Genomic DNA, 25,196 nt, shown 5'->3' on the forward strand with positions numbered 1-25,196 from the left:
TATATTGGTTGTTTGTTATTTTAATATTTTTTACAGGACACTGGCTTCGGGGATCAAAATGACAAGTGATGGTGAGTATGTACTCTATGTTATATGTACTGTATGTCTATATGTATGTATTGTATGAATGTATTGCATGTAGTATGTATGTAGTATGTACGGTATGTATGTTGTATGAATGTAGTATATATGTAGTATGCATGTTGTATGAATGTAGTATGTAGGTATGTATGTTGTATGAATGTAGTATATATGTAGTATGTATGTATTATGTAGTATGTATGTATGTTGTGTGAATGTAGTATGTATGTATGTTGTATGAATGTAGTATATATGAAGTATGTATGTTGTATATATGTAGTATGTATGTATGTTTTTTTTTACATTCAACACATTAGCCGGATGATGGGACTACTACTGTCCCTAATAATAAGAATAATAACCTGAGGCTGAAAGAGCTTTTTTTGATATGCTTGATTATTTTATTGAAAATAACAGTCACACAAATCACCCAACGTTTCGGCTTTACTAGCCTTTTTCAAGGGTATCTTATCTAGGTAAAACAAAAAATAAACACCAAATCACAAAATATGAATTATTATACAAAATATGAATTATTATACAAAATAAATGAATTGCTGACTGATACATATTTATATATCAATATTAAATCTATGATATTGTAGACATATCACTCAAATAGCAAAGTTATAGATAGTTCTGATGTCCATCATTGGAGGCAGTTCACATTGAGCAGAAAAAAACATATTGACAAAAAGGTCAAAAAATTCACTAGAACCTAAGGCAGTTTCTGGTATCTCACCAGTGTGGTATAGAAAGAGGAAAAATATATATAAAAAATTTTTTGTATATACCTGTGTAACCGTGAGGATAATGATAAGATTCTAAAAAAGGGAAAGGAAAAAAAAGGTTTTTGCCAAATGAAACCAAGTCCATAAAAAACATATTATATACACCACCATTATTGTGAAGCAATCAATTCCAGATGACAAACCTCTAGCAGGATAAGCAGAGAACAGGACAGCGCCGCAGTCAAGGGAGAAGTGAATAGAACACCAGTGAATGAAACTATTTAAAGCATTTTAATTAGGAAAATGTGGAGCAGCTGAAAAGATAAGCTAGCGGTAAAGGCGCGTGAGCAGACCATCAGTCAGGACGGAAGTGTGGCATGTCAGAAAAAGCAAAGAGAAATAAACGATGTATGAGGCGTCGTCCTGCACTAAAGACGGAAGTGGGGCATGTTCAGACCAGAAGAAAGGCTTGATAGCCAGCGAAATATTGAAAGCAATTATCTGTAAAGAATATCTATGGAGTGTTCGTATTAGACGCAGTAAATATGTGTGTCCACTATGTGAATAAACATACTATATAGAAAAAGTATTATAAACGCGCCTGGGAGGCAGATAATAAAATCTGATGATAGTAAGTATCATAATGAGCACCATCCACTATAAATACATAGCGGCGCAGCAATGTGGGCATATATAAAAGTGATGTGTATACATGCAAAAGGAAAAAGAAAAATAAGAAAAAGGAAAATAATCTTTTATATATGCCCACATTGCTGCGCCGCTATGTATTTATAGTGGATGGTGCTCATTATGATACTTACTATCATCAGATTTTATTATCTGCCTCCCAGGCGCGTTTATAATACTTTTTCTATATAGTATGTTTATTCACATAGTGGACACACATATTTACTGCGTCTAATACGAACACTCCATAGATATTCTTTACAGATAATTGCTTTCAATATTTCGCTGGCTATCAAGCCTTTCTTCTGGTCTGAACATGCCCCACTTCCGTCTTTAGTGCAGGACGACGCCTCATACATCGTTTATTTCTCTTTGCTTTTTCTGACATGCCACACTTCCGTCCTGACTGATGGTCTCCTCACGCGCCTTTACCGCTAGCTTATCTTTTCAGCTGCTCCACATTTTCCTAATTAAAATGCTTTAAATAGTTTCATTCACTGGTGTTCTATTCACTTCTCCCTTGACTGCGGCGCTGTCCTGTTCTCTGCTTATCCTGCTTAGAGGTTTGTCATCTGGAATTGATTGCTTCACAATAATGGTGGTGTATATAATATGTTTTTTATGGACTTGGTTTCATTTGGCAAAAACCTTTTTTTTTCCTTTCCCTTTTCTAGAATCTTATCATTATCCTCACGGTTACACAGGTATATACAAAAATTTTTTTATATATATTTTTCCTCTTTCTATACCACACTGGTGAGATACCAGAAACTGCCTTAGGTTCTAGTGAATTTTTTGACCTTTTTGTCAATGTTTTTTTCTGCTCAATGTGAACTGCCTCCAATGATGGACATCAGAACTATCTATAACTTTGCTATTTGAGTGATATGTCTACAATATCATAGATTTAATATTGATATATAAATATGTATCAGTCAGCAATTCACTTATTTTGTATAATAATTCATATTTTGTATAATAATTCATATTTTGTGATTTGGTGTTTATTTTTTGTTTTACCTAGATAAGATACCCTTGAAAAAGGCTAGTAAAGCCGAAACGTTGGGTGATTTGTGTGACTGTTATTTTCAATAAAATAATCAAGCATATCAAAAAAAGCTCTTTCAGCCTCAGGTTATTATTCTTATTATCAGAATTCTGTTCTTCCTGACGGCTTGGTTGTATCTTTCCCATTTATCATCATATATACTACTACTGTCCCATCATTGGCTAATGTGTCAATCACTTTCATTGTAGCAGGCATAGCCCGATGGGACTTGTAGTCCCATCGGACGATGCCTGCACACACAACCCCCGGCAGGCCCGCACAGACCCCTGGCAGGCCCATACAGACCCCCCGGCAGGCCCGTACAGACCCCACCCGCACACACACACACGCACAGTCTCTGCCCACGCACCACCCACACTCTTCCCCACTCCCGAACTGGATGTGCAAGGAAAGAAAGGGTTTATTTTCATTCCGATATTTGTGCCCCATTGACTTGCATGGGTTTCCGGTATCGGAATCGGCGATACCCGATATTTTTGGGGTATCGATCCGATCCAATCCGATATTTCGATATATCGGAAGGTATCACTCAACACTACTATTCACCCTTATTCTTTCCCAGTTTAACTGTTTATCTCCCTGCGAGGAGTACCTGTATTGTTAATTAAATTTGTTAACCCTTGCTCTGCCTCCTGTTTGTCACTACATCCCGCAACCTGCTTACACTTGGCGTAGTCAGCAGGATGCAGTCTACAAGCAGAGAGCCAGCAGACCAATCGGCTATGGGTGCCCCTGGGGGCCATGCTCAGCAATCTCACTAAATTTACAGGAAGCAATTCACCGCTGTGGGATTGGACCTAGCGAGTGAAGGGAATACTGAGAATGCACCCTATAACTCACGCTATGCAGGCAGAGATTGCTGTTATGGCCCTGGACAGAGAAGCCAGATGTTCTGTTATGTTTCGGCCCCCGCATGAGCGGAACACTTTCACCAAGGTGTTGCAAATTTTGGAGGAGATGCATGGGGACCCTATGGATGTTGGGGAATTGCGCATGTGCACATGCCTGTTTAGCCATGTACAGAGTGAGGGAGAGTCTGTGACTGAGTACATGAATGCCTTACAAGAGATTCATGCAGCAATCACCAAGCGGGATGATGTGGGTGTGGGGTCCCTGGTGTGGTTTTAAGAGACCAACTTGTAGCCGGTCTCAGAAGTTCGCTGCTTAATTAGGCCCTGTGGGAGCGCTTGCGTTTTAATCCGCATATGTCTTTCTTAGAAATTGGGATGGAGGCGGGCACACACGAGCAGGAGCAGGGCACGGCAGCCTCAGCAGGGAAGGTGCAGAGCAGGGAGGTACCCGCTTCACCCGTAGCTGAACCTGGATAGGTCATAAAGATCCAGAAGGAGATACAGGAAATGCGAGAAGAGTCATCTGACCTCAGAAAATCCTCCCGTGGCTCCGAATCCATATAAAGACAGAAACAGCCCCAAGTCTCACTTGCCCCTATACCTCGCCAGGAAATGAGACAACCCCAGACAGAGAGACACACCCGATCTGTTTCAGATGTGGAGACACTGGACACTATGCCTGACGGTGTGCAAAGCAGTAAAGACCACTCATCTGGCAGCCGCTAAACTAGTGGGCTCTGTGGCAGGGGGATGATACCCAGAGCCTGAGCAGCCAAGGAGGAGAGAAGGCAGTCCCGCAAGTTTGGTTTCCTTGTCCCTCTCGTATGGGCCGAAATGGATGGCCGAGTCGTCCGATGTCTCGTTGATACCGGTTCCCAGGTGACCAAAATGCCAGAAACTTACGTCAGACCTCATTTTTCTGAGGCAGTGCCGCCTGAATGGGGCACGGTGATTAGGTTAACAGCAGCCAACCAGTTACCCATCCCGGTCGCAGGGGTGGATGGATGCAGATTACCATGTGTGTATTAACCGCTGGAGACTCAGGCAATGGTCCCACCGTGACTTTAGGGATGAATGTATTAAAAGAACGAGTGATTGCCTACGCAAGCCAATCGCTCCATGACTTCAAATGGAACCTCCATAACTACAGTTCCTTCAAGCTGGAGTTGCTGGCGCTGGTGTCGGAGATGACTGAAAAGTTTGCCGAATATCTGTCAGGGTCCAAAGTCTTGGTGCGAACTGATAACAATCCCTTGGCTCACCTGGAAGATGCCAAACTGGGAGTAAAGATGGGTTGCCCATATGGCGAAGTATCGGTACAAGATTGCATATCGGAAGGGAGCTGAAAATACACATGCCGATGCTGTGTCTCAAGTGACTCATGAGCAGCCGGGATGAAGAGTTAGAGGCTGAAGAGATTCCTGGATTCCGGGATTTTGCCAGGTCATTGGTGGCAAGGCAGGAACAGATTGGTGAAGCATCTGGAGAGCAGTTGCTGGGACGACCTCGAGATAACTGAGTGCAGCTGCAGCAAAGCCAATCCCTCTGAAGAAATCTTCCACTGTGTCCAAGTCTTTTCACATTATCATAAGGAAAGCTGAGGACGTAACGGACATGATCACAGGACCGAGTCAACCTTCCGAGAAACTGGAGACTAAGCCTCTGGGTTCTGCTGCGGAGAGGCAAGATGCCACCTTTAAACAAATGCCACAAACAAAGTCGACCAACGAACTGGTGCTCATGAAAGATCAACCCACAGAAAGGTCTGATTGGACTATGGGGCTAATTACTAAGATACTCCCTAGCCATCCTGGCAATGTTCAGAAGATGGAATTGAAAGTCATCAGGAAAGGTGAGGCAAAGACTTTTACAAGACCCATCCACGAAATTGTTTTGTTGTTGCCTGTCGAGAGCATCCCTGCTGGATGAACAGTACCAGTTTTGAACTTTTGAGTCTTCCTCGTGATATGGACTTGAGTTATGCTTAATGTTGCATTTTAACATGCCTTTCCTTTACAGATTGCTTGTTTTAGACTCTAGTAGTGAAATCACCAAAGTGAATTTCAGACGGGAAGTGTGCTGTTCCCTTCATGTTCTTTTCATATCTTGCAATTTACCATTGTATTATTAAATTGTTTTCATGCTTGTCTGCTGCCGCTGCCACCTGCTGACCAGAAGCTTTGTGTCACTCCCTCGCCCCTCCTTTGAGATTTTTCTAACACGTTGGCGTGTCCTGCAGCTTTGTATGAGCTCAATTCCTGGCATCCATTTGACTTTCAGCCATCGTGTGAGAAGTACACATCTCTTTTGGGCTGCAGAAAGCAAAATCTTTTGACCACACACATTCAGTATAGGCTCTAGGGGTGAACACCCACAAGACAACCACAGGAACGGCTACTTGTTCCATCTACATTGTACCACCTCATTTTTTTGGGTTAAGGTTCAAATAAACCACCACTGACTCATCTCTCTTTGTCCACGTTTGAATCTATCCACCCAGGAACAACACATGGTCCTGTCTGCCCCACTGCAAGGACACGAAGGTAAGACTTCTCACACCATCGCCATACTACACACCTTCAATCGCCTTAACTGGGGACAGAAAAAACTGCAGCTAATCTCCCTTGACGTGAAGATTTGGACGCACCACAATGCCCATTTGAAGAGACGTACAGGAGGGCCTCCTGAACACAATGTCCCCATTATTAGGAAGTGGGTCTCCCATACTGTTTGCCAATGCAGTGAATGCAAGGGCTGCCAAAAATTTGGATGCACTCCAATGCCCCTTTGAAGAGACGTACAGGCGAGCCTCCTGAAAAAATGTTCCCATTATCAGGAAGTTGGTCTCCCATAGTGTTTGCCTATGCATTGAATGCAAGGGCTGCCAAAAATTTGGACGCACCTCAATACCCCTTTGGAGGGACGCACAGGAGAGCCTCCTGAAAACAATGTTCCCTTTATCAGGAAGTTGGTCTCCCATACTGTTTGCCTATGCAGTGAATGCAAGGACTGCCAAAAATTTGGAGGCACTCCAATGCCCCTTTGATGAGACGTAAAAGACGGCCTCTATTCCTCCAAACATAGTGATGGTCATGGTTATTCCAAAAATTCCATTTTAGCTTCATCAGACCACAGGGCATGTCTCCAAAAATGAAGGTCTTTGTTCCTGTGTGCACTTGCAAACATTAATCTGACTTTTTTATGTTTCTTTTGGCGTAATAGCTTCTTCCTGACTGATTGGCTTTTCAGCCCATGTTGATACAATACTTGTTCCATTGTGGATATTGACAAACTCTTTCCAGGTTACGCCATCATTTTCACAAAGTCTTTTGCTTTTGTCCTTGGGTTGATGGCGGGACATTCCCATCTTGTCTGCATTGCATATAATTGTTTGTACAGATGAGCGAGGCACCTTCAGGTATCTTGAGACTTTTCCATGATGCTGCAAAAAAGAAGCAGTGTGTTTCAGGTGCGTTTTAAAATACATCCACAGGTGTGTCTCTAAGTAACTCAGATGTTGCAAAAAAAATTATTAGAAGCTTCCAAACACATGACATCATCATATGGGCAGTCCAGAATTGTTTAAAGGCATGCATAGTAATTTTAGTGTATGTACATTTTTGACTCTGCAGTAAGTAATAAAAAATGCCTTAAAACATTCTCTCTCGTTGTTCTGGCATTTGGCAAATAATAATTATGGTAATCCTAACTCATCTAAAACGGGAAAGATTTATTCTGATTTCATGTCAGATATTGAGAAACATGCACATGTGTCTTTTTATAAAGTGTATGTAAACTTCTAGTTTCAACTGTATTTGTATTTTTGGTTTAAATTCACAGCTGCACCACATAATAAAAAGATAACTACAAAAAATAACAAGGAACGGAATAAACAAAAGTCCAAATAAAAAATTCAAGGGTCAGAAGAAGCTAATCCAAGTTAATAATGTGAGTTTTCTGTGAACCTAAGTTACAAAAAAGTTAACTTTCTTATTTGCATTCTGAGACATGGTCCCTAATGTAAACTAAAAAAAAAATTGCTACAGCTCATTAATCTCTCATTGGGGAATCTGAAAGTTGTACAAATTCTGGATTGAGACACAGGTGAATCCGACTTTCAAAATCAAGAAGCTTCATTTAAACCAGGAATATAATGAGAAGATATTTTGAAATGATAAATGTCTGAATAATGTCACACATGGCTAGTAGATCAAAGGAGGTGAGCATAAATTAAATACCAAGATAAAACAGTTCATGTATGTTTTCTATGTGATTGTGGTCAAGAGAAATTTTATTGCACTTGTAATTAAAAATTAAAACAAAGAAAAATTTCTAAAAAAAAATAAAGAGTAATAAAATAAAATTTCCAGCATTTTCAACTTGGACTTACAAAATTTGTAACAGTATTTTGAAATCTATGCTGAAAGCGCATGGTTCCACATATTTTAGTATTAGAGTATATTATTGTATAATCCATATCTATTACCTGGCACAAGCTTTCACTTAAAAAATGAAAATAAAGTCAAATCTGCAAGAGCTGAATTTACACACACACATATATATATATATATATATATATATATATATCACAAGCTATACTGAATCTTTTCTCACAAAAAGAAATATCAATCATCTCAGCTTCTCCTATACTACATCATGCTGCCTACCGATTGGACTTCGAGTTCATGGTGACAGGTTCCCTTTCATTCTTTAATGTACTGCAAATATTCATATAATAAAGGGCACAATCTTTATCATTTTACTTTTTTTTGCTCTACATTTTTTGTCTGCAGAAGCCTGGCATACGTATGAACAGGTGGAACTACACGACAGTTGAGGACTTCATTCTTCTTGGACTTTCCAGTCATCGAAAAATTCAGATAATGTTGTTTGTGATATTTGTGCCATGTTATATTATATCATTGGTTGGAAACGTAGCCATCATTGTAATCAGTAGGATAAGCTCCCGGCTTCATACCCCTATGTATTTCTTCTTGAGTCACTTGTCTTTTTTGGACATCTGGCACACATCAATTATTGTTCCTGTAATGCTCAAACACTTTTTGTCAGTGAGAAAAAGCATATCTTTTAATGGTTGTGTCGCTCAGATGTTCATTCACCTCTCTCTAGGAGGGACAGAGTGCTACCTTTTGCTGTCAATGGCCTATGACCGGTATGTGGCTATTTGTACCCCATTACACTACACTAATATTATGCATACTGCCTTGTGTATTAAGATGGCAACTAGTTCCTGGGCTGGAGGAATAATAAACTCCATTGTACACACAGTCTTTGCATTACAATTGCCCTATTGTGGTCCCAATGTAATAAATCACTTTTTCTGTGAGGTTCCTTCAGTCCTAGAGCTGGCCTGTGCAGATATATCTCCTAACAAGACTGTTATTTTCTTCTTTGCCATGTTGGTGGTGATGGGTCCATTTTTCCTTATCCTTATTACATATGGTTACATCATTTCCAGCATACTGAAGATAAGAACATCTGTAGGACGGAGGAAAGCCTTCTCCACCTGTGCCTCACACATTATAGTTGTATCCTTGTTTTATGGCACCATCATCTTTATGTATATGAGGCCTGGATCAACCCATGTAGCGAACCAAGACAAAATGGCCACCTTGTTCTACAGTGTTATAGCCCCAATGCTGAATCCTTTAATATACACTTTGAGGAACAAGGATGTAATCGGAGCATTTATGGACATCACAAGAAAAAATATTGTGTCAGAAAAAAGATGATAAGGATATTCATTTCAGAAAATAATGTGTCTTTCTTAACATTTTCTTAATGGGATGCAAGAAAAAATATCTTGTTAGCTGTAATGTTACTGCATGCATAATGAAAAAAATGCTTATTATATATCAATACCAAAACAGTAAACTGGTACAAAAAAGCCACATATTTATTCTCTTAACCTCTCAATGACTGGATGATTTTTTTGTTTTAGAACTTTAATTTTTCACTCTCTTTCTTCCATAACTTTTTTATTTTTCCATCAACATTGTCATATTAGTATTCGCTTTTTGCGTGACAAGTTTTAGTTTTGAAAGACATTATTCATTTTACAAAAAACTTAAAAAATCTGAATGGAATGAAATGGTGAAAAAAAATAATTTTGACATTGTTTTGGGGATTTTGTCTTTACAGGTGTCCATTGTATAGTAAAAATGAACTAAAATCATATTTCTCCAGGTCAGCTCAATCACATAGATTTAAAACTTTCATAGTTTCTTTCTTATTTAAGCAGCGAAAACAAATTCTGAAGAAAATTTGGTGTTTTGTTGCCATTTTGCAAGACTCGTTCAGTTTTTATTGTTCGGTCAATGGAGCTTGTGTCCTTTGCTTTCGTCTTTTTGCTATACTTTTTTGGGTCACATACAGTAGTAACTGCAAAGATGTGGAGTGTATAAAACCCCACAGAATAAAGAGGAATCGTATAAAAATATGAGCGTAACTACACACAGAGACACGGTGTTACATGGATGAGCATTATATTATACCTACTTCTGCTGATTGCATTTTTTCTCTATCAGGTTCACTACCCTCTGTCCCTCTGTCCCAGTGTTACTTTGCACTTGTTGTATTAAAGAATATTTATACTTATACTTTACTTTATACTTATACAAGGCTACAATAGTGGAGATATCCTGTATTGTTACTGCACATATGCACATATGACCTTTTTGGCTCTGTCAGCAGTCTTTGACTTATGGCCACCGTTATACTCTATATATTTACCTTTTGGTCCAAACGTGTGTAATTGTCCATTATTGAGCCTTCACCATTGACAATTTTGCTACTCTTTTTGTCATGGACATTTTTAGTGTATTTGTTTATAGTTAATTTTAAATTCTCATATTTTTATACAATTCTTCTTTATTCTTTATATCTTTGAAGGTATTATGTATTATTTAGGAGTTCTCTATATCTAACCTTTGTAGGCCCATGATTCCCTTAATTATTCATTATATCCATGATATATATATGGAGAAATCCTACCAATGGCTGGAGAAAGCTGGACTCTGAGACAGCTCAGAGGCACTAATCATAGCGGCACAAGAGCAAGCACTAAGTACCAGATCCATAGAAGCAGGAATCTACCACACAAGGCAAGACCCAATGTGCAGACTGTGAAAATAAGCCTCAGAAACAGTCCAACACATAGTGGCAGGATGCAAAATGCAAGCAGGAGCAGCGTATACTGAACGCCACAACGAAGTAGCTGAATTTGTATACAGGAACATCTGCACAGCATATGGGCTAAGCCCAGGGCCGGACTGGGACTAAAATTCAGCCCTGGCATTTGAAGTTACACAGGCCCACTAGTCACATGTCGACTATATAATATCTTTGTACACTTGTAGTTTACAAGAAGGAGAGGAGATTAACATGACTATATAACATGTAGTCAGAGCTGTGCCCAGTATTTCAGCTCAGTCCTATTTATTGCTTTTAGTTGCAGTACTCCTCCCAAAGCTCTGTCCCCTTTTGTATGCACGGTGAGAGAATTCCTGGCAGAACTGCTATCCATTGGGCAACCAGAACCCCTTGTCATAGCCGCCTCTATCATACCTCACAATTTTTGAGAAGGGAAAGAGGGAGAAAGACAGCGGCAAATTTTAGGCCATGCCCCGGCCACATCCATTTCGCAACTAGTCACACCCATGTCCACACCCAACCACATCCATTTAGCACTGCTGATCACACTGACTGGTACTGAGGGCACAGTGGCTGGCATTATGGGCACACTGACTGGCACTAAGGAAGAGAGAAAAGAGAGAGAGAGAAAAAAGAAAACAGAGAGAGAGAAAGAAAGGAGAGCGAGAGAGAAAGAAAGAACAGAGAGAGAAAGAAGAAAGAACAGAGAGAGAAAGAAAGAGGGGAAAGAAAGAAAGAACAGAGAGAGACAGAGAAAGAACAGAGAGAGAAAGAAAGAAGTAAAGAAAAGAAAGAAAGAACAGAGAGAAAGAAAGAGAGAAAAGAAAAAGAAAGAGGGGAAAGAAAGAACAGAGAGCGAGAGAAAGAAAGAAAAAAGAAAGATTAGAGAAAGAAAGAACAGATAGAGAGAAAGAAAATGAGGGAAAGACAGAACAGAGAATGAGAAATAAAGAACAGAGAAAGAAAGAAAGAGAGAAAGAAATAAAGAAAGATTCTATGAAGATACTATAGCAGCCCAGCTCCCATTGTAATGCCCACCTGAGCCTCCTAATGCAGGACATATCATGATCCGCTCACATGGCCAGCATCCCCGATTCCAAGGCGATCCCACTGTCCGCGCTGTCTGAGGAGGACATGGTGATGGATCTGAAGCATTCCTAGTTCCGTCACAATCTCCTCATGAAATTATCTCATTTCCGGTCAGCTTCCAGCACGTCACTTCTGGTGGAACGTCATGTGTGAGTTTTAAAATGCTCCTCGGGGCTCCGCTGTGTACTCCTGTGTCCGTGGGAAAAGCCCACTTTGTATGCTTCGTACACACTTGGCTCCGCTCCGTACATCCCGTACACATATGGCTCCACTCCGTACACACACGGCTCCGCATACCCCATACACACGCGGCTCCGCTCCGTACACCAAGTACACACACGGCTCCGGTTCGTACACCTCGTACACACACGGCTCCACTCCTTACACCTCGTACACACAAGGCTCCTCTCCGTACACCCCGTACACACACGGCTCCACTCCGTATCCCTCATACACAAGTGGTTCTGCTCCGTACACCCCGTACACACACGGCTCCGCTCCGTACACCTCGTACACACGCGGCTCCACTCCGTACACCACGTACACACACGGCTCCGCTCCGTACACCAAGTACACACACGGCTCCGCTCCGTACACCTCGTACACACGCGGCTCCTCTCCATACACCCCGTACACACGCGGCTCCGCTCCGTACACCCCGTACAGACACGGCTCCGCTCCATACACCAAGTACACACACGGCTCCGCTCTGTACACCTCGTACACACGCGGCTCCTCTCCGTACACCCCGTACACACACGGCTCCGGTCCGTACACCTCGTACACACGCGGCTTCTCTCCATACACCCCATACACACACGGCTCCACTCCGTACACCAAGTAAACACACGGCTCCGGTCCGTACACCTCGTACACACGCGGCTCCTCTCCGTACACATGCAGCTCTGCTCCGTACACCTCGTACACATGCGGCTCTGCTCCGTACACCTCATACACACATAGCTCTGCTACATCTACCCTGTAAACCCCTCCTGACCCCACACATACTTACCTCATCCAGCACCAAGACAACCAGCACAGCAGAGTCCGGCAGACACCAAGAGGCCAGGCTGAGCGCACAGGACCTCTGATGAGGTCACAGGAGGGGTGGAGTCAAGGGTCACATGATGAGGGGTCTGGACAAAGGCTCCTGATCATGTGATCCCCGACTCCTCCCCTCCTGTGACCTCATCACAGGTCCTGTGAACAGAGAAGAGAGCAGGCAAGCGACGCTGTGAGTGGCTGAGGGGGGGAGATCTCAAGCTAGGGCGAGGATTGGGGAGCATGGGGAGGCATGGTGGCTTATCTCCCTGCAGTGCGGGAGGGTTGGAAACTATAACCTCCGTGCCCGCAGAGGGCCGGCGGCAGGAACCACAGCCAGGCCAGTGGCCGCATCAGGTGGCAAGCGGCCAGATGAGCGGGCGCTGCCACCCGTGGCCCACATGACAGCAGCCCAGCGGGAAAATGCCCGGTTGGTTATATTACCATTCCGAGCCTGGCTAAGCCCCCCAAAGACCAGGTGGGAGACCCCAGAGAAAGTGGTGGAGAATGAAAGGGCTAAAATCCTGTGGGACTTCAAGATCCAGTCGAAACAGCATGTGTTGGCTAACCAACCAGGCATTGTGATAGTAGATAAGGATCAGAAGATAGCAATAATAAGAGATGTGTCAGTGCCAAGTGACAGCAACATCAGTAAGAAGGGATATGAGAAGCTGTAGAAATACCAGGGCCTCAAAGGAGAACTGGGGAAGATGTAGAAGTTGAAGGCAACAGTGATTCCAGTGGTTATATCAGCACTTGGAGCAGTGACCACCTAAGTTGGAAAAATGGCTACAACAGATCCCAGGAGCAACATCTGAACTATCTGTCTAGAAAAGCGCAATGCTGGGAACAACTAAGATCCTGTGAAGAACCCTTAAACTCCCAGATCTCTGGTAGAGGACCCGAGAATGAGATGAGAAAGGACAACAAAGACCACCCCCAGTGGGGGGTGAGAAGGAAGTATTTCTCATATATATAATTTGTGAAGCTATAAAAAATAATAAACAGTAAATAATAAATAATGAATACAAATAAAAAAGAGAGATTTGCTCTGGTGCTTTGATAATGGGCTGGAAGCAAAATTATTTTAGAGTAAAATAAAATTCCTTCCATAGTAATTTTTTTTCACATCCCAAAAATCCATACAGACATCAAAAATCCCCCAGGTAGGTCCATTATATCAGGCATTAATTGCCTAACTGGTAATTTATCAAAATATGTGGACACACATCAACAAAAATGCATGGCATTGTTACCTGCTTATCTAAAGGACACTACCCATACTCTCCAAATTTTGGACTCATTAGAATGGAATAGTAACTTTATTCTGGGAACCTTAGATATTAAATCGCTTTATACAGTAATTGACCCACTTAAAGGGAAGGTGCCATCCCCAAAAAAAATTTTCAGCAATTGAAAAAATGTAAAGAATTAATGTTTACATTTTCTTAAAAAATATTATAATTTGTTTTTAATTTTGTAAAATATGAAAAATAATTTTAAAAAGTTTGGCATTTCCACTTGTTAAAACTAGGGGGAGCAGATACTGAAATTTGGCACAAAAACCTAGTGTACAACTAGCTCACATTACTGTCCTGCAGTAATTATGGGCGTACAGTGTCCATGATGTTTGATTTTTATATATGATCATGCCCTAAAATGGACACTGTATGGGCGGAATCTGCTGACATGGGAGTGGTGTCACTCCTCTCCTCCCCTACTGGGTGCTTGCTAAGGGAAAAGAGAGGATGACATCTAGGAACACAGTGATCAGCCATTTTGATGGGGCCTGCAAAGTTACTGACTGTCTTTGCATGTAAAGTCTGGATCAGAACAGGCCATCAATCAGCAGAAATGTTTCCTGGATTTCTGTGGAGCAGACAAGAAGACGGTCCATCCATGTGTATAAAACACAGTGCTCTATGTACAATCCCTGGCACCGAACAGGGTGCCCCCCATAGACCAGCACACTGCTCTCCTGAAATACTCTGTGCTGCTGTCACTCTGCCCCTTCCTCCATATATCAGGCCCCTGTCACCTCGCTTTCACACATCGCCAGGATGGGATCTGAGGAGAGGAATGGGGTCTTCGGTCACAGAGGATGGCAGGCAGCAAGGATTCTGGGAGCAGGGTGACAGCAGAACAGAGTATATCAGGAGAGCAGTGTGCTGGTCTATGGGGGGCACAGAGGGAGATATATGGTGGAGGGAGCAGGGTGACAGCAGCACAGAGTATTTCAGGAGAGCAGTGTGCTGGTCTATGGGGGCACAGAGGGAGATATATGGGGGAGGAGCAGGGAGACAGCAGCACAGAAATCCAGGAAACATTTCTGCTGATTGATGGCCTGTTCTGATCCAGACTTTGCATGCAACCACCCCATTCCCCTCCTCAGATCCTGTCCTGGTGATGTGTGAAAGCGAGGCGACAGGCGCAGTCCGGGGTGACGCTGGGAAGCAGGCTGGGGGGGAAATGGAGCCATACAGTAACGATAAAAATGAGACCCCTCTCTTCAGCTGCTTCACCAGCCCTCCCCTGACTGCACCTATTACCCCTGACCCGTGTGCAGGTGCTCAGCCAGAACCACCCTAGAATGGGTCCCCTTTTAGCAGATCACAAATAATACCGCCATATACTTCACACACAATGCCCCCATATAGATCATGCAGAATACCACCATGTAGATCACACATAAAACCAGCAGGGTGACAGCAGCATAGAGTACTTCAGGAGAGCAGTATCACACGGCAGAGAATTAGATACACGGCTCAGCAGACAGTATCACACAGGAGAGGATTAGATACACGGCTCAGCAGACATTATCACACAAGATAGGAATAGATACACGGCTCAGCAGACAGTATCACACAGGAGAGGATTAGATACATGGTTCAGCAGTCAGTATCACACAGGAGAGGATTAGATACACAGCTCAGCAGTCAGTATCACACAGGATGGGATTAGATACATGGCTCAGCAGTCAGTATCACACAGGATAGGATTAGATACACGGTTCAGCAGTCAGTATCACACAAGAGAGGATTAGATACACGGTTCAGCAATCAGTATCACACAGGAGAGGATTAGATACATGGCTCAGCAGACAGTATCACACAGGATAGGAATAGATACACGGCTCAGCAGACAGTATCACACAGGAGAGGATTAGATACATGGTTCAGCAGTCAGTATCACACAGGAGAGGATTAGATACACGGCTCAGCAGTCAGTATCACACAGGATGGGATTAGATACATGGCTCAGCAGTCAGTATCACACAGGATAGGATTAGATACATGGCTCAGCAGTCAGTATCACACAGGATAGGATTAGATACATGGCTCAGCAGTCAGTATCACACAGGATAGGATTAGATACATGGCTCAGCAGTCAGTATCACACAGGAGAGGATTAGATACACGGCTCAGCAGTCAGTATCACACAGGAGAGGATTAGATACACGGCTCAGCAGACAGTATCACACAGGAGAGGATTAGATACACGGTTCAGCAGTCAGTATCACACAGGAGAGGATTAGATACACGGCTCAGCAGTCAGTATCACACAGGAGAGGATTAGATACACGGCTCAGCAGACAGTATCACACAGGTTAGGAATAGATACACGGCTCAGCAGACAGTATCACACAGGAGAGGATTAGATACATGGTTCAGCAGTCAGTATCACACAGGAGAGGATTAGATACACAGCTCAGCAGTCAGTATCACACAGGATGGGATTAGATACATGGCTCAGCAGTCAGTATCACACAGGATAGGATTAGATACACGGTTCAGCAGTCAGTATCACACAAGAGAGGATTAGATACACGGTTCAGCAATCAGTATCACACAGGAGAGGATTAGATACACGGCTCAGCAGACAGTATCACACAGGATAGGAATAGATACACGGCTCAGCAGACAGTATCACACAGGAGAGGATTAGATACATGGTTCAGCAGTCAGTATCACACAGGAGAGGATTAGATACACGGCTCAGCAGTCAGTATCACACAGGATGGGATTAGATACATGGCTCAGCAGTCAGTATCACACAGGATAGGATTAGATACATGGCTCAGCAGTCAGTATCACACAGGATAGGATTAGATACATGGCTCAGCAGTCAGTATCACACAGGATAGGATTAGATACATGGCTCAGCAGTCAGTATCACATAGGAGAGGATTAGATACACGGCTCAGCAGTCAGTATCACACAGGAGAGGATTAGATACACGGCTCAGCAGACAGTATCACACAGGAGAGGATTAGATACACGGCTCAGCAGTCAGTATCACACAGGAGAGGATTAGATACACGGCTCAGCAGTCAGTATCACACAGGAGAGGATTAGATACACGTTTCAGCAGTCAGTATCACACAGGAGAGGATTAGATACACGGCTCAGAAGGCAGTATCACACAGGAGAGGAGTAGATACACGGTTCAGCAGTCAGTATCACAGCAGACAGTATTACAGATATGCTCACACTGGTGTAACTGCCCCCCCCCCAATTATACACTAGACTATGGGCTGTATATGTCACTGTCCTCCTCAGACAGCCATAAAATCTCTCATAAAAGCAAAGGTGTCAGATTACCGGAGATCACTGGGGCTGTGTGTGAGTGAGGAGGCGGAGACAGAGCAGGAGGACAGTGTAGCTGGAGCAGGAAGCACGGTGCAGAAAGTGGAGCTCAGCAGATAGCACTGGGCTACAGTAAAATGGCGCCCAGCCGCACCTACAGCAGTGAATGGTGCAGCCCACAGGGGCGTGCCCAGTTCCCTGCTAATGAGGCTGCATGGTGGGGTCGGGAGCCGACGCAGTCTCCTATGTCCAGGGACGGCCATATTTGCAGACTGTATGAGTCCTCCACAGATCTGCAAATCAAGATGGCAGCGCCCAGTGGCTACATTAAAACATTATTACAAACAAACCATAAATCCTGGTTAGGACAACATTTGCTTTAACAACTTGTTTTGTTACTTACTCGTTTTTTGCAAATTATATAAAATTGCGGCACCTTTCCTTTAAAGGTTGCAAAGCAACAAAATCCTTCCTTAATGTTTTAGGAACATACAAGGAATCCCAAATTCAGTTCATCATTGAAAGCATAGAATTCATCCTAAACCATAACTATTTTATGCATGAAAAACAGTACTATATCCAAATGTGTTATGATTGGGTCACCGAGGAGGAGAGCAAGCCCAAGCTAAGCCACAGAAAACCAGAGAGGTTGGTAACTAAGCGGATTGCAGACCCCTGATCCTATCCACACAACTAGCAGTAGCCGTGGAGCATGTCTACGATGATCCTAGATGCCTCGGCACAGTCAGAGAGCTAACTAAAGGGGGTTTTACACTAAGCGATATCGCTAGCAATATCGCTAAAACGTCACTGGTTTTGTGACGTTATAGCGATATTGCTAGCGATATCGCTATGTGTGATACTTACCAACGACCGGCTCCCCCGCTGTCCATCGCTGATCGCGCGAGAATGTCCGGCTCCATTTCTCGTCGGGCGCTTCCTGCTGAGACTTCCTGCTGTGACGACGAGCGACACTGGACGCGGGCGGGAGGACGCAGGATCGCTGTGTGTGAATGGTAAGTATCGTGCGCTGCGTCGCTGCTGCATCGCTGTGAGATCTTTCTGTATGAAAGCTCACTAGCGATCATTTAGCGATGCACCAGCGATCCTGACCGGGTCGGATCGCTGGTTGGATCGCTGGTGCATCGCTAAATGTAAAAGGGCCTTAAGCCTAAAGTAAGAAAGGGGAAGTCTAAACTGCCCCAGAGCAGACCCCAAAGTAATAGACAGCCCCCAAACATATATTGTTGGTGAGACAAGATGAAAACACAAACGCAGGTAGGAAAATAGACTGAGCAAACGATGGGGCTCACACTGACTAGACAGGACAGGAAAGGAAAGACACTGTCTGCAATCACGCAAAAAACCCTGCAAAAAGGTCCAACACGTCTGATGCAAAAATACTGAAGTCGCACGACTTCGCCCACTATATCAGCACTCTGGTATATTCTGAAAGCAGAGCAAAAAGAGGCCAATCTAATAAGGAACAAAAACAAACTGGCACAAGCAGTAACATATTGATGGTGATTCAGCACAGCCCCAGCCGGAGCTGGCTGACCCACACAAAACTGAAATAGACAAAACCATATCAAATGTGAACAGAATAGCAAAAGAACACTTAGCTGAGCATGCAGGGACTGAGCTGGAAACTAAGACCTCAGGAGGAAGGAAAAAATCACCAGCAGGGATAGAGGGAGTCGGCTGTCTTAAATCCAGTCTGAAACCCCAGATCTCCAATCGTCGTCCTCATTATCAGGTGGCAAGCCTCTGTCAATCAGATCAGCTCTATTACCTCCAGTAACCACCAGAGGGAGCCCAGAAAGAGAACTTGCAACCCCTCCGTCAACCTGACCAGCTCCACCACCTTCAGCAGTGACCAGAGGTAGGCCAGAAAGCGAATTCACAACACAAATGCATGGGACCACTATGAGCACTCGATTTGCACCAAGCTACGCAAATGTATATTTATGGATGTGGGAATATGATTATATCCACAGAAACGATGGTCTTTATAAGGGCCTAAGGCTTTGGCGTCGCTTTATAGCCGATATCCTTTTTTTTGGGATGGTCCACTAACAGACCTGCAATCATTTATCTCTAACCTAAACTATAATGACTTTGGTAAAGAATTCACACCAACGTACAGCTACATGAGTGTAAATTTTCTTGACCTAACAATTCTTATAGAATATGACAAATTAATCACCAAAGGTTTCCACAAGGATGTTGATTCAAATAGCTTCATTCACATTAGTAGCTGCCATTTGCGAGTTTGCCTAACCAATATCCCCAAGAGCCAATATATGAGGGTAAGAAGAAACTGTACCAATATCCAAGATTACCACAGGGAAACCAAATACCTATCGGATCAATTTGTGGAAAAAAGCTATAACCCTCAATCCCTAAATATAACTAAACAGGAGGTAGAAGCTATGCCTCGAACATTTCTAATTTATAATCCTTGAAATATTAATATTTCACCTACAAACCAAGAACAGATACACCAACTACCTATAATCACCCAATTTCATGCAGGACACAAACGATTCAATAATATCATATGTAAACATTACCAATATTACAAGGGAAGAAGAGCATCAATCTCTTCCATACAAAATGAAGCGAACCACAAGAATAAAAAATACGTAATTTTAGTAAATAAGATAAAAAATATGTAAAAATAGGCTACAAATTCATCTTTTACAGGTTACATACCCCAAACAGGGATTAACAGCGAAAAAACAACGTTAGAGGTCTTTACACAGTGTTATCTCATATACAATTGCAAAAAATACATCATCATTAATACGCTGAAAATAACCTCCAATTCAACCACCATCATAACCAGGCAATATTGTCCTTATGCTGCACAGTACATATCCCTAAAGGGTTAATACACCCCAGTTTGCCTAATGTGTATACTAGCATCGCTCTGATCTATTAGTCCTATATATTGTTCCCTAAAGGAAGTCCACACATAGACAAAAAAATCTAATAAGGGTGATATTGCCAAGTACCTGGATCAGAAGGAGATGCCCGTGATCTGCTGTTCAAATCCCCGCGCCCCGACGCACGTTTCGCCCTCTTGCTTCTTCCGGGGGCGTATCCTAACTGGGTTAAGGACGTCTCTTTATGTAAATCAAGGGCCAATGAATGCGCTACAACCGTGGTCACATGTAATGACATAATCATGGAGCCGTGAGTGAACTCCTCCTCCCCACCTCACATCCGAAAGTGCGCAGTGCAATGAAAGTGTGTGTCCAGAAAAGATTCTATGGCGCATGCGCCTGTAAAAATACCTCTGATATTTCAAAAAGCACTTCCTGCTCAGCGCTGCATGAGAACACACACTGGGCTGCATGTGATTCATTAAAGCAGCGCCGCTGGAAGTGCACGGGGTATGACAAGAGCCGCATGCGCACTACCTTATTATCTGGACATAGAAATACTAACGAAAAAATGGGGCATCTTTTGAGAAGGATAGAGGAATAAACTATTTTTCAAGGGAAAAATCACTAATTTTATAAAAGTGTGCAGTGTGTATACATAAGAATCCTTTTTAAGTGCAATATTAATTTCTAAAAATACATATACATATATTACAACATCCCAAATAATTCATAAAGAAATTACAATTTTTATACAGCAAACATACACAAAAAAATATTAATTATTATATCTAGCCCAAAAAATAGTATATGCATTATATATTATATAACTAATAATAATAAAGTGCAAAATAGTGTTATGAAATAAAGTGCTAAATTTTTACCATACAATAAATTCTCTCAGTGTACAAAAAATCTTTTTATGAATTATATACTATTTATGATATAGAAATAGTGCAAAATAATGCTCACTATTGTAAAAAAAAAATTTCTAAAAAAAATTCCCTCAATATACAAAACTTTTTCATAAATTATACATTATATAACATATGATATAAATAAAGTGTAAAATAGTGCTTATTACTATAAAGTGAAGTACATCAATTTTTATTTATCATGCAATAAATTTTCTCAGTGCATGAGTAAAAAATAAAAAATAATAACATTACATAAACAATAATTATTCCATTATTTTTATAATAAAAAACTATTATAACTTTTAATGTTGTCTTTCTCCTTAGCTTCTATTATTTCTTCTTTTCACATCCTTCTCTCTCACAGCATCCAAAAAATAGTCCCATACCAACATAGCAAGACAAAAGCGACCCAGATACAAAGATAAACTAAAAGGAAAGATATATATATTAATATCAGAAAAATAAATAAATAAATTAAACTTAAAAACCTAACCCATAAAAATACCTCTATTAGACATGCTTACTTTAAAGGGAAGCTCCAAAACCTAATGTCTCATTCAAACCGTTAGGGCTTAAAGTGCCCAACTGGTATATCCATCTACTTTCCTCTTTACAAAGGGATTACAACTATGTACAGATTTAAAATGCCTTGGAAGAGGTTTAAGAGAAGCCAAATCATCATTATTCATGGACTTTTCTATATCCCGGACATGTTCCCGAGTCCTTACCTTCAACTCCCTCATCGCCATGCCCACGTAAACCTTTCCACACGGGCATTTGGCATGGTAGATGACCCCTTGTGAATTACAGCTAAAGTGCTTCCATATATCAAAAGTGCGTGATCCATCATGATTTGAGAAAGTAGTGGATTTAACGTGGTTTAAACAACCTTTACATAGGCCACATGGAAAAAAGCCAGGTGTTCCAGACTCCGACTTGTTCTTATTTGTTTCAAAATTACTATGGACCAGAGTATCCTTCAGGTTCTTCGATCTCCTAGCCACAAAGGAGTGTTGATTAGGAAGAATGTTACGTAAAATTGTGTCCACCATCAATACATTCCAATGGTTACGTATAATCTCCTTCACATCATCCCATTTCTTACTAAAAGTAGAAATAAATCTTATTTGTTCACCTTGCTCCTGTTTCTTAGAAGAAGATCCATAAAGAAGGCTATTTCTTGAGGTCTTAGAGGCCCTAATATAGCCTCTCTTAATCATTTCTTTTACTATAACCCCAGGAGCCATTTGGTGAGCTGCATTTCTTGCTACATGTTCACAGACTTACCAGTGGAAAAGCCAAACTTCACATGCCACAAATGCAAGCTTGTGTCCCTGTTGGAGGAAAAGTTGCAAAATCTTGAAGAGAGGTTAGCTACGTTGAAGATCATTAAGGAAGGTGAAGAGTTGTTAGACAGAGCAGAATTATCTCTTCATGTTAGAGAAAGAGAAGAAATTCGATGTGCACCTGAAGAAACAGAGGAATGGAGACATGTGACCCAGAGAAGCAGGAGGATCAGGAGGCAGTCAGCACCCATACTTCTCAGGAACCAGTACCAGGCTCTCACGCAGGAAAACGATGAAGAAATACATCAGGATAAGACTTTGCCCACAAACAGCAACCTTGTACGCCCACAGAGTCCTCCTGGATGGAGAAAGAAAAATGTTGTGAAGAAGAAACGGAGAGTGGTGGTCATGGGGGATTCCCTGTTGAGAGGAACAGAGGCCGCTATCTGCAGACCGGATATAACTTCAAGAGAAATGTGCTGTCTTCCAGATGCAAAAATTAAAGATGTTTCTGACAGGATATCAGGACTCTTCAGACCTACAGATGACTACCCATTCCTGCTACTACATGTGGGGACAAATGACACCGCAAGAAACGACCTGGAAACCATCTGCAGAGACTTTGAAGACTTAGGCAAGAAAGTGAAAGAACTGGGAGCGCAGGTGGTCTTCTCTTCCATCCTCCCAGTGGATGGCCATGGAACAAGGAGGTGGAATAAGATTCTGCAGGTGAACAACTGGCTACGTCGATGGTGCCATCAGCAACAATTTGGATTTATGGATCACGGAGTGAATTACCTTTACGATGGACTACTTGCTAGAGATGGGGTGCACCTTACGAAGACTGGAAAGCATGTATTTGGAAGCCGCCTTGCTACACTTGTAAGGAGAGCTTTAAACTAGAACAACATGGGAAGGGAAGCAAAAGACCAGAAAAAGTCATACACCTGACAAATGCTATTGAGAACTCTGCTATTAGAAGTGAAAAGAAAGAACAAAGACAAAAGAATCTAATTAATAAAAATATTGGAGAAAGAGAAACCAATCACAAACTAAAATGTTTCTATACTAATGCACAAAGCATGGGCAGCAAACAAGGAGAATTGGAACTACTAACACAGGAAAAGAAATATGATGTCATTGGAGTCACAAACTTGGTGGGACGATACACATGACTGGAATACAAGACTAGAAGGATACAACTTATTTGCAAGAAACAGACTTGATAAACGAGGAGGAGGTGTCGCATTGTATGTTAGAAACGCGTATATCTGCACAGAGATTGAAGCTTCAGAGACTGGGAGTTCTGTGGAAACTGTTTGGGTAAGAATACAAGGACAGAACAATGGAAAGGACACCACTGTAGGCATTTACTACAGGCCGCGTGTGCAAGCTGAAGATATGGATGAACGCTTTATGCATCAAATGGCCAAGTTCTCCAAAAAATATGACATAGTTGTCATGGGAGATTTCAACTATCCAGACATTTGTTGGGAATCTCTCTCAGGCAAAACTAACAGGTCAAGGAAATTCTTATCCTCTCTTGCTGACAACTTTATCTTCCAAAAGGTAGGGGAGAAAACAAGGGGAACTGCTACCTTGGATCTAATCCTTATAAACAGGTAGGAAATGGTTGAGGAGGTAAAAGTGGCTGGGACCCTAGGAGGTAGCGACCATGCTATTTTAGAATTTTGGATAACTAGAGGAGGAAGACCTGTGAAGACTCAGACGTCAAGGTTAGATTTCAGAAAGGCAGATTTTAAGGGATTTAGAAAGAGAATTGGAGGGATCCAATGGCTGGATATCCTTAAAGACAAAAATGTCCAGGAAGGATGGGAAATCTTGAAAAATGAAATTCTCAAAGCACAATTGTTAACAATTCCGAAAAGAGGGAAGAATAGGAAGCATTTAAGGAAGCCAGGATGGATGAACACAGAACTTAAGCACAAGCTAAATAGGAAGAAAAAAATGTTTATAAAATGGAAAGAGGGAGGCATATCTAAAGACGAATATAATGCTGTCTGCAGAACCTGCAGGGCACAAATCAGATTAACTAAAGCTGACAATGAATTGAGGCTTGCAAGAGATGTCAAAAGCAATAATAAAGGATTTTGGGGATATGTCAAAAGTAAAAGAAAAGTCAAAGATGCTATAGGATTTTTACAGGATGAAAATGATGAAATGGTAAGACAGGATGTTGAGAAGGCTGAACTTTTAAATACTTATTTTGTATCTGTTTTCTCTCAGAAAGGAAATGTAACATCAACTGTTCTTCACTGTCCTATTAAGGGAATAGAAGAATCCAGGATATCTATAAACAGAAAGATAGTGAGGAAACACTTAGCTAACCTAAATGAATTCAAGTCTCCTGGTCCAGATGAATTACACCCCAGAGTACTGAAGGAGATAGCAGAAGAAATTTTTGAACCCCTCTCCATAATCTTTGAAAATTCTTGGAGAACAGGAGAAGTCCCAGAAGACTGGAGAAGAGCAAATGTTGTTCCTATCTTCAAAAAGGGGAAGAAGGTGGACCCAGGCAACTATAGGCCTGTGAATCTGACTTCTATACCAGGAAAGATCTTTGAACAAATTATTAAACAACATGTATGTCAGTACCTGGATAAGAATGAAGTGATTAAACAGAGTCAGCATGGGTTTGTAACTAATAAGTCATGTCAGACTAACTTAATTTCCTTCTATGATGGAATCACTAATTGGGTGGATCAAGGAAATGCTGTAGATATAGTATATCTTGACTTCAGCAAAGCATTTGACAAAGTATCTCATACAATCCTTA

The 25,196-nt window shown here is 41.8% G+C and overlaps 1 protein-coding gene and 1 long non-coding RNA gene across 2 annotated transcripts in view; one reads left to right on the forward strand and one right to left on the reverse strand.

The window, feature by feature from the left end:
- LOC141083956 (uncharacterized) overlaps positions 1-17,651 on the reverse strand; it is an 80,178-nt gene extending 62,527 nt beyond the window's left edge. The window contains exon 1 of the long non-coding RNA XR_012230868.1: positions 17,324-17,651. This is a non-coding gene — a long non-coding RNA (uncharacterized lncRNA). The remainder of the gene's footprint in view (positions 1-17,323) is intronic.
- On the forward strand, positions 8,216-9,172 carry LOC141083955 (olfactory receptor 2B2-like). Its single transcript, XM_073568368.1, has one exon. It carries the CDS (start codon positions 8,228-8,230, stop codon positions 9,170-9,172), a length of 945 nt encoding a protein of 314 aa, XP_073424469.1. The 5' UTR covers positions 8,216-8,227.
- Positions 17,652-25,196: the final 7,545 nt, after the last annotated feature.

The sequence above is a fragment of the Dendrobates tinctorius genome, unplaced genomic scaffold (assembly GCF_039654945.1).
Source record: "Dendrobates tinctorius isolate UK_male_01 unplaced genomic scaffold, ASM3965494v1 ptg000022l, whole genome shotgun sequence".
In the NCBI taxonomy this organism is placed as follows: Eukaryota; Metazoa; Chordata; class Amphibia; order Anura; family Dendrobatidae; genus Dendrobates; species Dendrobates tinctorius.

What these genes read in the sequence shown, in the direction of transcription:
- LOC141083955 (XM_073568368.1), top strand. Translation starts at nt 8,228, where the DNA reads ATGAACAGGTGGAACTACACGACAGTTGAGGACTTCATTCTTCTTGGA.